At 47.4% G+C, this 13,452-nt stretch overlaps 1 protein-coding gene and 1 non-coding gene across 2 annotated transcripts; both read left to right on the plus strand.

Moving 5' to 3' along the window:
• Window positions 1-5,706: 5,706 nt before the first annotated feature.
• Window positions 5,707-11,226, plus strand: C9H1orf116 (chromosome 9 C1orf116 homolog). Its single transcript, XM_026387540.1, has 3 exons — window positions 5,707-5,811; window positions 8,331-8,508; window positions 9,683-11,226. The coding sequence occupies exons 1-3, from the start codon at window positions 5,707-5,709 to the stop codon at window positions 11,224-11,226; spliced, it is 1,827 nt and encodes a 608-aa protein (XP_026243325.1).
• Window positions 11,227-11,624: 398 nt separating this feature from the next.
• Trnaa-cgc (transfer RNA alanine (anticodon CGC)) lies at window positions 11,625-11,703 on the plus strand. Its single transcript has one exon. It is a non-coding gene; the product is annotated as a tRNA-Ala (tRNA).
• The last annotated feature ends 1,749 nt before the right edge of the window (window positions 11,704-13,452 follow it).

The raw sequence follows: 13,452 nt of genomic DNA on the forward strand, positions 1-13,452 counted from the left end.
AGCCTCCCTGCCAACTCTCTTTTCTCTACTTTCCTCCATGCTTAGCTCAAACTGACTCCAGCTCCTCCACCTTCCAGACCTCCCCCGCCCTTTTTTCTTTTTAATGACTCTTTATTGGCTCTAAATGTTAGGGGGATGGGAGGGAGCAAGGGACAGCAGGATGTGATTGGCTAAGTGAGAACAGCGCCGCCCTGATCATTTCCCACCCACACCCTCCCTGGAGAAACAGCTGGAATGAGAAGTGGGGAGGGAAGCTAGGATTGGCTGAGAGTCAGCGGCTAGGTGTGGTGAGGCAGCAGGGATGAAGCATTTACCTGTGTAGGTAAGTCAGGAGGAGGTCAAAAGAAGAAAACAGCAGGAGGCAGAGAAGCAGTGTCTGTCTTCATCTCTGCCCTTTGAAATAAAAGGGTATTTCTTTCCTCCCTTCAGCCCCCTGACCCAGTGAAGGTGAGTGACTCACTAACCAACTTTGCTTATTTTGCAGCAGGAGGAGGGGTTTCAGGAGAAGTCAGAGCTTCATGGTTTCTGGGAGAAGTGGGGTGCCTCTCCACACCCCAACTAAAGGATTCCTCCTGTGTTCAATTCTCTGAGTCCAGCCTGGGATCAGAGCAGGATAGTAGCTGAGATTTAAGAATTTAGACCAGGACCAGGAAAGCCTTTTCATTTATTTATGTTGGGTAAGCATATTTACAAACAAGAAAAGAAAATAGACTTGTTTTGGAAATTTCCATCTCTGAGCAATTGAGATTGAGGTGTGATTTTGAAACAGAAAAGTTTGAGCAGAAAAGGTTTAAACGGGGTTCACTCAGGTGAGTAGAGTGCCTTGGTTTTCCATTGCATTTCTAACTGGAAACTCTCCCATGGCTTTACCAACTCAGTGTCTATCTGTATTTAAATAAAGGGCGCAGTGTGTATATGTTCGATCATGGAGGTTGATAATGGAGTTCTTGCTGGACAAGTGTGTAAGCTATGGACTGTGCTAGGTTGTTTGTAAGGACTTGTGATATCAGAAAAACCTTAAAATGTGCTACCAGTTCATCTTTGGAAAAACCCACCAATAATCTAGCTACAAAGTCAAGTTTATTTGGGTTCAACTCATTACTTTTCCAACTTTTCCTATTAGTAGATAGAGACACTGGCAAACGGAAAGCTACTGGGCTGTGCCGGGGCCGCGCCCACATTGATATTTCACGGCTGCATGTTGAGTCTGGTCAGAGTTCCAAGTGGGGCTCAGGCCAAGATAGTGTGGCAAAGTCCACAGAGAGGAGAAATAGACCAGGGCAGCGGTTTTGCATTATGTTCCTTCAGGTGTCCCAGGTGGCCCTTGTGTGGCAGGGGTACCTGCTTAAGGAAGCTGGCTGTAGAAGAAGAGTCAGAGTAGCAAGTCAGCGTTCCATTTTCCACGTTGGGGGCTAACACTTTGGTCCCTAACTTTGCCTCTTTTCCTCCTGTGTAGTGGAAAGACCTCAGGGACAGGATTCCAGGGCCTGGTGCACACAGTACTAAAAGGGGTTTCAAGGGGTCAATGGAACTTTAGATGTTAGCTTCCCCCATACCACAAACAGTCCACCACACCAGCTGCCTGAGGACTGCCTGTGATGGGGAACTCGTCAGCAGAGAAGGTCACTAGCTGTGTCTAATAAGGCCCTTCTGCGCAAAGGGTATTTCTATCCATCTTTTCCCTTATATCACTGGTGGAAAAGAGATTCTAATGTTTCCTGACACTCACAGAAACGTGTCCTTGTGCTTGTAGAGAGGGAGACGACACAGTGCATATTTCAGTCTTCCTGGAATATTTCTTAGGATGTTCTCCAGCCCAAGGCACATTTCTAGGTAGTCAGCAAAAACCTCTCTGACTACTGAGAAGAGAGGCTGAGCTCTTGGAGGATATGGGGTGGGGTTCATGGAAGGGGCTGCTAAGCGGGGCTTGGGTCTGTTCAGAAAGTCTCTTCCAGTGAACTTAGACTGGGACTGGAGCCCTCTCCCTCCGCACAGGCTTCAGATGCCAGAGTGCCACATGCAGTTTATTTACTCTTGTCCAAGACTTGGCTAGTTTCAGTGAAGTGGTTAATATTTAATGTGCCTTCGGATGGGTGGCTCTGATTATAGGCTGTGCATATTTCCCAGCCCATTCCCCCCTCCTCTTAAGTCCCCCAAAGAGGTCAAGGGTGAAAAGACACTACACTCTCACCTTGACTGCTGTGCTTGTTTCTCAGGTTTCTTATCTGGCAGAAATACCTCCAGTTTCGATGGCTACCCTGATATAGCCCTCAAGTTTCAAGGTTATGGAGTTGGTAGAAGGAAATGCTGTATGTGGGTTGGGCAAAGCCAGTGAGGGGTGACAGAAAGATGGGAAGAATACTGCTCAAACTCTTTGGGTCAGAAAGCTCGGTATAGAGATGAGGTGTCAGCACTTGTGGGCTCACCCAGCTTGGTTTCAAGTTCACATCATCTCTGCAGAGATTGATTAATACGGTGCCCGATGACATGATCTTCCCTGGCATTTAGCGTCATTTCTTTGCACATCCCCCTGCCCACCCCCACCCCCTGAAGAATGTAGGTATGGGTGAGTGCTCTCTGAACCTGGACAGTCATTAATGGTGGATGACTGGGATGACTGAACTTCATCCACATGATTTCTCACATGCCTGTTTCTTTGAGGTTCTAACCTCACGAAAAAACCCTCCCTGTACTGGAGATTAAACTCAGGGGCTGAGCTACATCCCCAGCCTTTTAAAATATATTTTATTTTGAGACAGGGTCTCACGAAATTTCTCAGGGACTGGCTTTGACTTGCAGTTCCCTTGCCTCAGCCTTCTGAGTCTCTAGGATTGCAGGAGTGTGCCACCACACCCATCTAGTGTCATTTCTTTACTCCGGAAATATATAGGTCAATAAACTGTCCTGGAAATATAGGTCTGATCTGAACCAGAAAATGCACGGGGTTTAAGATATGAAATAAATGAAGAGGATGCCAATCCTGTCTTTAGTAACAGTCAGGAGTGATCAATGACCCCTCTTTAGGTGCAAACCCTCTGGCAACTTGGCTGTCCCTGAGAGCCCTTTGGAGGGGCCCAGATCCATAGCTGTCCTGAATATGTAGCTCTGGGTTTTTTATCATTTTTCTTGGTAAGAGATAGTGGGAGGAGCCCCAGGTTTCACACCTGTGAAATGAAGAAAATGTCACCAACTGTCTCAGTTACCAGGTTATTCTGAAGGTCTAATGAGCACATCTGGGAGCACTTTGGAGTAGCGTCCCAAGTTCTTGCTGAGCAAGACTATTCCTACTCTTCAGGGTCTGCAGTGTGAGCGCGAAAGGCCTCCCTGGGAAGAAGGAAACCTGGTGACCCACTGCAAAGCCTGAAGCATACTTGGGAGATCAAGGGTAGCAATTTTCTCTGAAAGTAAGAGGCAGCATCTGCTCACTCATTCAGAGAGAAAATTACATTAATTATAGTGAATCACCTTAAATATTTATTGCCCCAATTTTACATATAAGAAAACTGAAGCTCCAAACCAGACCCTTGGATCAACACTGACTTCTTAAAAACAATGCTTTTGTCTTATTCTGTTTTATACCCCCACTGCCTATTAGGTGCTCATAAATATTAATTTAACTGAAAACATTGCCCAAATTCCACTAAGCCATATATTCTCTGTGATATAAAATATTCAAGAACAATTTTACAGGAGTAGATTAGAAGCCAAGGAGAAACCTCTCAACGGCTCAACCCAACAGACACCAGGACAGATGGCAAGCATTTTTTGAGTGCCTCCTGTGTGCCTAAAGCATATGAGATATGGGTTCCCTTTGCTGTAACAGCCTCAACCCTGAAGAATGTAGGTATGGGTGAGTGCTCTCTGAACCTGGACAGTCATTAATGGTGTGTGGCTGGGATGACTGAACTTCATCCACATGATTTCTCACATGCCTTTTTCTTTGAGGTTCTAACCTCACGAAGAAACCCTAAAAGTCATCTCTACCAATGTTGATTTATCACTGGGTTTCCTGGGTATCTCTGACTCTCTGTTCCCCTCCTTATCTTCTGAGAGACTATGGACCTTTATGAACCCCTGGTGTCTGGCTCTTTGGGGATCTTCCCTCTTCTTTCTACAGTGTTCTGTCCTTCCCTCCCTCCCTTCCAAGAGTAGCTCCATGCAGCCTTATACTTGCCAGCTCTCACGGGTTAGAAGGCTGATTCACCCAACCCTGCCCAAACCTCACACTGGCACTGGAAGCTACTACTGGTAGAAGTCAAAGGGATATCTGCCTGGCTTCCAAATCCTGAGTCCTCACATCTCCTAGAGAATACATTTTTCTAAGGTGCTTTATCTAGTATCTTGGGAAAAGTAGAAGAGGTCATTAAAATAGAGCATGGTTTTATGGGCAAAATATGGATTCTGAATTGGATAAACTTTATTGTAATTCTAAGTTCTCCCCCAACTTCTTGTTTGACCTTGAAACTCTTCTTTGATCACAGTTGTTTTAGAATTTAATTTAACAAGAGAGTCACCCTTGGCCTGCCCGATTCTATTTCCCACAAGCACTGACTTCAGTAGGAAAACAAAACAGTGGGACTTTTAGTAGGAAAACAACACTGACTTCCTTTGATACTACTATTGTCACCATAAACCTGAAATTTTTTCCCCTAAGGAGCTGAAGTCAAGATGAAGCTATATAGAACTTTTCTCTTGTTCCTCTGACAGCTAGGGAATTTTATTGGGAATATATACAATGATGGAGGAGGAGATGCACAGGTGGGAAATTAGGTTTGTGCCAATCACCGCAGGTGCCAAGCTCATGTCTCAGAGGCTAGAGAGATGATGATAGCCATCATAGCGGTGGCTGTGATGACGCTAATGAAGTTGACCTTGACAGCAGTTGACAGCAGGCCCTGCAATGCACAAAATGTTTTACAGGGAGTTTTTCATTACATTATATTCTCAAAGTGACTAAAAAGCAAGTTCAATTAAGGGCTCTGGTTTTTTTCTCTCAAGTCTATTGTCTACATTTAAGCAGAATCCTTCTTTTCTAAGTTCTTACTTCCCTTGTTTCACTTTAGTTTGGTCCTAGATGTATCTTGCCTTTTTCTTATTACAAGAACAATAGTAGTTATTTATTTTATTCATTAAGTGTTTGAGTATTTACTACCAACTAAACTGTGCTCTTCTCACATTTAATCCTTATGTTATTCAATGAGGAAAATTAGACTCAAAGAGTAATTTGCTTCAGGTAAAATAACTCTAAATGGCTCAATTGGAATTTGAACCCAGGCCCAACTACCTCCACAGCCCCGATTAAACCTTGTAATAACTTATTGTTTATATTAAAGACAATGTAGATGAAGCTCCCTGATTAGGAGGAAAATGGTAACTAAGAGAAGTGATAGAAGCTGCTTTCTGACTAGACTGCCTCTCTACCACCTAAGTCTGTCCCTGTGCATGTTTTTGAGCCAGGCAGGCCCCACGTCCTTCTATGCAGGCTGCGGGCGTGGAGGCACGCCCTCCAAGGCCCCCTTCCTGTCCTCTGCTTGCTTGATGTCTTCACAGCCATGCTGCCCTGGGGCCTGGGCAGAGCCTCGCAGAAGCCTTGGCTCACAGTGGCTTTGATTCTTCTCTTTTCAGGCCCAGCTTGGGACATTCTTCGCTTCTCTTCGCTTCCCCTCTGGGAGTCCCTTTCACCATCCCTGCACCTTGCTTCGGGCGATGCCCGAGAGGGAGCTGTGGCCAGCAAGGCCTGGCTCGGAACCCGTGACCTGCATCCGCAGCTGCGACAGCATGATGAGCGCCACCTCCACCCGCTCGGGATCTGTATGTACTCTCCCGTCTGCTGGCTGGCCCGCTCTCTGCACCCCTGCTCCTCCCTGCCCATCCTTCCCTGCCACCCTCATTGCTCCGCACCTTCTCTTTCATCTTCCTTGTCAGCGAGTGAATCACTACATTGCTGGGTGCTTTCTGCCTGAGTCACCCTTGGTTCTATAGAACGCAGGGTGGGACAGCCTCAGAGAATGATAGGATCAATGAGAACCCCGTCCAGTCCCCAGCTTTCATTAGGTTGAGGAGTTCAACGGAGGAGTTCCTAGCAGGCCTAGGAACCAAGGTCATGGTGGAAACTAGAACACAGATCCTTGCAGCACATGGGTTCATGAAGTGGTCTGCAACAAAGGGCATTACTTCAGTCTTCTAGGAAGGTCGAAAAGAGTGGAGGGCTGGGGCTGCAGCTCAGAGGCAGGGCCTTTGCCTAGCATGTGTGGGGCGCTGGGTTCAATCCTCAGCACTACACAAAAATAAACAAATAAGATGAGGGCATTCAGTCCATCTACAACTACAAAAAAGTTTTTAAAAATCTTTAAAAAAAAAAAAAAAGAATGGAGTAATTGGGAGTCTTAAGTTTTATAGCCAGAGCGATCTGGGTTCTCTAGTTAAGTGACCTCAAGCAAATTACTTAATTTTCCTAAGCCCCAGTCTCCTCAGTTTTAAAATGGGAATAATATTAACACCTAACTCACTGGAGTCTTAGAGGAAGTAAATGAGCATTTAGCATTTAGCACTTGTCTCTGTGTAGAAAAGCCCATCTAGGAGAAAGTGAGACACTTTGAAAATCACCGTTCAGCTATTTGTGAGTGACATGTAACAAATTATAATTTGGGGAAGCATGAATTTAAATCTCAGTTGTAAGGCTTGTGTGAAGGTGTCCATCTGCCCTACATCCAAATATAAGCATCCCTTTCTTGTTCATTGTCACCTGCATAATAACCCAGAGAATTTAGATTGTATTGCTTCATATTTTATAGAGGTCTTGAAAATGTAAAGATCATAAGGATCTCTACAGAATGTCAAGGATGTTTAATATAGTTAATATAGTTAATGGGTTTTAATATGTAAAATGGAGCAGATAAAGCAACACAAAGACACACACACACAATGCAAACAACCTATGCAAGATTTTTTTGTGATCCCAGAGGATGGGGACAGGGAGATATCATCCCGTTCCTGATAGACTGAAGCCAGTATGAGTAGTTGTCACATTCCATTGGACACAGAATGTGACAGGGATTCCAGGTTTTCAGAGTGAATCACCCACAAAGGAGAAATTAAGAGTTGGCTTATCCCGGCAAGGCTATTTTAGAAGAAAAAGACAGTAAAGAAGATCTTTGTTCCAGTAACTTCAAGGGCTATATTTGGGGCTTCCCTTGACATGGAGGCCCCAGACGGTCATCAGACAGATGACTTTAAGGGCAGAGGCAACTGGAAGCTTTATTTAATCATCCTGTCTTCCCTGCAGGATATTCTTAGGATTTTAAGATTCTTAAAATCTTCCTTGGCCTCTGAGGGGATCTGAGAAAATACAACTCTTTTGTCCCAAATTTTGTCCCCAATTCCGGGAGGACAGATGGAGAGGCCAAGAAAAGTCTTAGGACATTTCCACTTGTCCTTTTGGTTTTTCCTTCAACCTCCTTGTTTGAAGAGCAACTAGTTCATCAAACTTCCTGGTTTACTACAGCATGGGCAGAACCATCAGGGATGGCATAGTATCATCCTCCAAATATCCCTATGTGCTTTCTCACAACATAAATGATCCATTTTATGTCTATTTAGTTGTTTTCCCTTCCTACCTAATCAACCAGTTTCTCCACCCTCCCTGCTTAAGTTAATATTTGGTTAAGAACTGCATACTTATTTGAATATTAGCCAGAGCCAAATGCCATTAAGAAAGTAAATTTATAAGGGGGAAAGAATCCAGCATGGAACATATTTCAAAGTCAAGTATAAAGTATTTAGTAAGCTTATCTGTGGCTAGTCATGCCACTCTTCCCATTGGCCTGGCAGCCAGTACTTGGCTTCATTTCCTGTTTGTCTTCATATTGTCCTTGACATACCAGATCAAGTATGCAGAAGTATTTTAAAAAGTTAAAAGTAATACCATTCGAGTTTCAGGTCAAATCATTTCGTTGTGCATATAATCTAGAGTTAAATCAGAGAAACTGAAATACTTGACAAAGGTCACACAGAATTGAAATCAGAACTTGAACTGCTTCTGATCTGTGTCCAGAAGCATTCCACCCAGGACCAAGCAAAAGAAAGCACCCTTGCCATCAGCCTGCCCAGCCACCAGATCTGGGTGCTGCAGGGGCCCCAGCCCGGCAATGTCTGTCCTCCCTGGTGCCTGCAAATGTAGGAAACAACTCCATTGAGTTTGCAGAGTTGCACCAGCCACCAGCGAGAGGATCTAGCTCCTCAGCCTTCTTTCCCCACAACAGGGTGGTTCTCAGGCCCCACCAGTTTCTCCAGAGATAGCTCCCTCTCACACTCCCTCTCCCCTTCTGCAGAGTGACAGTAGCTACGACTTCCTGTCCGCGGAAGAGAAAGAGTGTCTGCTATTCCTGGAGGAGACCATTGGCTCATTGGACACTGAGGCCGACAGCGCACTCTCCACGGAGGAGTCTGAGCCAGCCACAACGCCCCGAGGTTTCCGAACACTGCCTGTCATACAGCCGGTTCCCCAGAGTAAGCCCATCCAACTGAGGGGGCACTTGTACCAACACCCAGAGAATCAGTGCCTCTTGGTCACTTCCCAGCTCCTCTGGCCTCTGTTCACAGGCAGAAGGATCTCTGCACTTCTCACCACTCTCTTGGCCAGAATAAAGCCTTGTCCCTAGAGGGAAGGAGGGACTGCTGACAAGCCAGTCCTTTATGTCTTTCTGTGAAGTAGCAGAGGCTGGGAGGGGAAGGGGTTTGGCTAGCTACTGTCCTATTGTGGCAAAATTCTAAAGAGATATGACCCCCAGGTGGAGGAGGGAATTCAGGGAAGGCTGGGTGGTTGGCTCTAGCCAGACCGAGTCATTCCAGGGAGCTAATCTGGAGGACCCAGAGGACAGGGCCGCAGGAGATAAGAAGAGGGAAGGACTCCCCCGCTGCAGTGGGTGGTACCTAGAGGCCCTTCTTGAAGAGGGCGGCATTCAGGCTCAGTAGAAGAGGACAGGACAGGAAGGCACATAAGCATGGGTCATATGTCCCAGAGTTTAGGGAGGACTTTACTCTCAATGACAGTCCCATTGGCTTCAGGGTTACAATTATTTATTAATTTATTTATCGCATATTTATCGACAGTGTGTTACACCCTCCCTATAGATAGAGTAATTAATGGGCTGTGCCCCTTGCAGCACCTGAGGCACCTGCTGAGCGTGCAAGAAGGAAAGAGGTCATGTCACTCTGGTGCAGGACACTGTGCTATTATAGAATTGGCCAGGGGCTCATAGCAGGTGAAAGCAGAAGATAGACTGGTCAGATCCAGAGCAAATCACTTGTTCGAATATTTCCACTGGGCTCAGTTGCCCAGGAGTCCCAAGATGACTAGAGGGAACAACTCTAAATCCAACCCTGATCTTGAGGCCTTTGAAGAAGGTTGGAGGAGCCTGAGTAAAGTATGTAGGGCAATCAGGGGTCAGTCTCTCCCCAGCCATCATGAAAAAATAATCCTCAGTCACAAGGAATCTGCCGTTATTGGTCTATTAGACTAGATGATCTCCAGACAAGAGTGGTACCCTTTAAAAGCAAAAAAATAAAAAACGAAACCCATGCCTTGCTTAGTTGGAGAGCAGAGTTCAAGTATTTGTTTTCCCCTCTGCAGCAGGGTTCTCACCCCTTTCCACTCTCTACCTGTTCTCCCTGACCCTCGCAGGAAACTCAGAGAAGACAATCATTCAGCAAGGACCAGAGCCAAGGAAGGTGACTCATTCCTCCTCATTCCGTCCCCCTGAGCCTCACAGCTTGAGCTTCAAGTCTGGCTCCTACAGCCTCCCCAGAAATATCCACATTGGCGGAAACCAGAACCTCAGGAAAAGCACCACCCAGACTAACAGCCACTTCCCTGGAGAATCTGAGGGACTCATAGCTAAACCTGAGAAAAAGCCAGCCAGCCAGAGCAGGGAGCCGGGCCAGGCACCAGCTAATCCTCTGGGGACTGCCCTTGACCTGGACGTGGTACTCATCCCCCCACCTGCGGCTTTCCAGGACGCCCAGCCAGAGCAGGGTAGGAAAGACAGCCTGCCCAAGGGGCCAGGAGAGCCAAGGCCCCAACTCCACCCACCATTCAGCCCCCTGGAGAGAGTGGAGGGGGATTCAGAGGCCATGTCCCACCCAGCCAGTGGGAAAGGCTCCACCGGGGCCTCAGGAAAGCCACAGCCTCCTCCTGCTGAGTTGTCTTGGAATGCCAGAGCTGAAGATGCTTCCCTCCCACCAGGGGCCGATCCAAATCCCAGAATGGCTCCCCTCACAGCCCCGAAACCCCGGAAGCTGCCACCCAACATTGTTCTGAAGAGCAGCCGAAGCAGCTTCCACAGCGATCCCCAGAACAGGCTGTCCCGACACCATGAGGCTGGAGAATCTGGCCTGGTGTCCTCTTCACTGCAGGACCAAAGGAAAGCACGCAGAGAAGCACTGGAGAAGCTGGGGCTACCCCAGGACCCAGAGGAGCCCAGCCTCCCTTTGAGTAGGCCCACCAGCTCCATCAGACTCAAGGAGGCTCAGGGCCAGGGTCCTTCCCCAGCCCCAGCTCCAGCTCAGCCATCGGCTCCAGCTCCCATAGCTGCAATTGTTCTTGCTGCAGAGAAGATTCCAGCTCAGGGACCTTCCCCAATGAAGCCTCCAGCATCAGCTCTAGCTCAGGGGCCCTATCCAGGCAAGACTTGGATTCCCGCCCAGGAACCCTCTCTTGGGAAAGTTGCAGCTACCAAATCTACACCAATCCCTATCCCTAAGGCCCCAAAGGCGAATAGTGGCTTAACTCAGCCAAAGCCAGACTCAGGACTGACTCTCCAGGAGAGCAACATCCCTGGCCTGAGACAGATGAACTTCAAGTCCAACACTCTGGAGCGTTCGGGTGTGGGACTGAGCAGCTACCTCTCTGCTGAGAAAGACCCGAGTCCCAAAACCAGCACTTCCCTGGGAAAGGGTTCCTTCTTGGACAAGATCTCACCCAGTGTCTTGCGTAATTCTCGGCCCCGCCCTGCCTCCCTGGGCACTGGGAAGGACTTTGCAGGTATCCAGGTGGGCAAGCTGGCTGACCTGGATCAGGGCCAGAGCTCCAAGCGGCTGTCCTACCAAGGACAGAGCCGTGACAAGCTTCCTCGACCCCCTTGTGTCAGTGTCAAGATTTCCCCAAAGGGCGTCTCTGATGAACATAGGAGGGAGGCCTTGAAGAAGCTGGGGCTGCTGAAGGAGTAGGCCACCCGAGCCACCAAGATTAAACCAAGAGGAGAGACGGCGGGCTCCACTTAGGAGCCCTTGTGACCTCACGGCTTAGGGCTGGGGCAGCCATGGGCTCCTCTCACCGGTTCTGTGCTCTTGGAGGCGAATGGGAAGGAGAGACTTTTGTTCAAGCATGTGTTGAATTCAGAGTGGTTGTGCCATTGACCACCTCTACAGAGCATTCTGAAGAAGAAATAGATAAGGGTGGGGGGCATGTGCACGTGTATTTGGGGGAGCTGTACATATCATTGACACTCTTTATGTAACACATAAAGTTCTGCTCTTGTTGAAAATTTTCTTACAATGGAGAAGGGAGGCCAGAAAAGTCAAAAGAGATGACGGATATGCAAGTGATCTGAAAGAAGAGTTACAGTGGGGCTGGGGATATAGCTCAGTTGGCAGAGTGCTTGCCTCGCATGCACAAGGCCCTGGGTTCAATCCCCAGCAGCACCACCACCCCCCAAAAAGAAGAGTTATAATCTACACATAAAGGTTCACATGAATGTGGGCCTCCTAGAATCCTTGCGGGAAATGGAGACTGGTTCATACCTTGCTGGATCCCTCTCTCAGTTCAGGCCTTCTGGACAAGGCCTTGAGCCTAGAGAAGTTGGTTTGTTATCTCTTTACCCACTGCCTTCTTAGTGTCACCCGTCCCACTGGAGGACCCCTCCCTGTGACTAAACCTCTTAGTTCACTGATAGCAGGACAGCTCTTGTCAGTCTTGAAGGCAGGATAAGAGGCCACACACTCATACCTCTGCCCGCACTGGTGTGAGTTCTTGTCGGTGGGCTTGAGAAATTCGATAATAAACTGTGCTGTGGTCCATGATTCTGATATTACGATGCTTCCTGCTCTCTTGCTCTTTATCTCACTCTGCACATGACCGACTAGAGGGCTGGTCAATACTGAGGTGGAAGCCTCCGGCCCAGAGGTTTTATAAATACCACAGAACTATTTCAGACCTATGTTATTGTAGATCATTTTCAAATGTCCACAGTTCCAAGGATAAGAAATCAACACAATACATAGAAAATTGGAGCTGAGAGGAATCTTAGAAGAGCTCCTATCCAACCCTGCTGGGGAAGGGCAGAGACTCATTCATGGTCACTCTGCATTTGGTAAACAGCTGAGTCAAGGATCTGGGGCTCCTGATTCCCGTTCTCTGCTGCCTCCCTTAACCATGCTCTTGTACTTCCACGTACCACCTTAAAAGTCCATAATCACTGTCGAAGCCTGATCCCTAAGGTCCTTCAAGACCCTAGAGTCTTCTGAAGCAACCAGGACTAAATGTTCAGGATATTTAGTGTTGTAGTTTTTATTCCACCTTCAGAAAGTGGTTATATAATAGCTCATTCTTAACCAGAACACCTCTTCCTGCAGATTCTCTGACCAAGCTGTACAATTGAGCAAATGCCAAAAGAGGGTAATATGAGTAGGTGGTGTGGACTTGTGAGTACAAGCTTGATTAGACATGGCCAGACATGACCCTCGCTTCCCCTTAGGAAATACGTCTTATGCCTATGACTCGGTTGGAGTTCAGCATGACCAGGTGTGAGGGGTAGATAAAGGAACTGTTGTTGGAAAGGTGCCCTGCAGCTCTGCTGAGCATTTCTGGCCCGTGTCCTCAAAGACCCATCACTGTCAAACTCAGAATTTCTGAACATGATGAGAAGGTTAGGGAAAGGATAACAGATGGCTCCGCCCTGCCCTGGTATGTGGGGTGTGGGTGTGGCAGTTTCTATGTACACTTCTCACACACACTCACACCCAAAAGCCTGGTGCCTCGTTCCTAGCCCTGAGTGAGGACCCATTCTGTCACTGCTGATGGGGACTCCCACACTAGCCAAGCTATATCTTATTACAGACTCCCATAAGGAGAGATAGCCACCTTCTAGAGAAATGATTGGACATACTGGATTATTTTGAGCTGCTTCGTGTGTAAGTTTCAAGACACGACCTGAGGAATGATAGCTTTCTTCCTTATTCATTAATTACCTTGATTAATAGGGAAACATGAGACTAGCCATCAGCTGAGACTTGGTGGGAATCCAGAGCCCTGGCATCAACACAATGCTAACCCACACTGGTTGGTCAGGACTACCACCTTTTTTAGTTTCCACCCCTGGGAAATGAAACTTCTCTCCCAGACAAAGCAGAGTTACAAACAGCCTGCGCTCTGCCCATCAGCATCCTCATCCTAGT

Source organism: Urocitellus parryii, chromosome 9 (assembly GCF_045843805.1).
Source record: "Urocitellus parryii isolate mUroPar1 chromosome 9, mUroPar1.hap1, whole genome shotgun sequence".
NCBI classification, from domain to species: domain Eukaryota; kingdom Metazoa; phylum Chordata; class Mammalia; order Rodentia; family Sciuridae; genus Urocitellus; species Urocitellus parryii.

Excerpts from the sequence above, each read along its gene's own strand:
- C9H1orf116 (XM_026387540.1), top strand. The coding sequence starts at position 5,707 with ATGCCCGAGAGGGAGCTGTGGCCAGCAAGGCCTGGCTCGGAACCCGTG. Across the intron at positions 5,812-8,330 it reads CCTCCACCCGCTCGGGATCT|AGTGACAGTAGCTACGACTT; the intron begins GTATGTACTCTC and ends CCCCTTCTGCAG. Across the intron at positions 8,509-9,682 it reads CATACAGCCGGTTCCCCAGA|GAAACTCAGAGAAGACAATC; the intron begins GTAAGCCCATCC and ends TGACCCTCGCAG.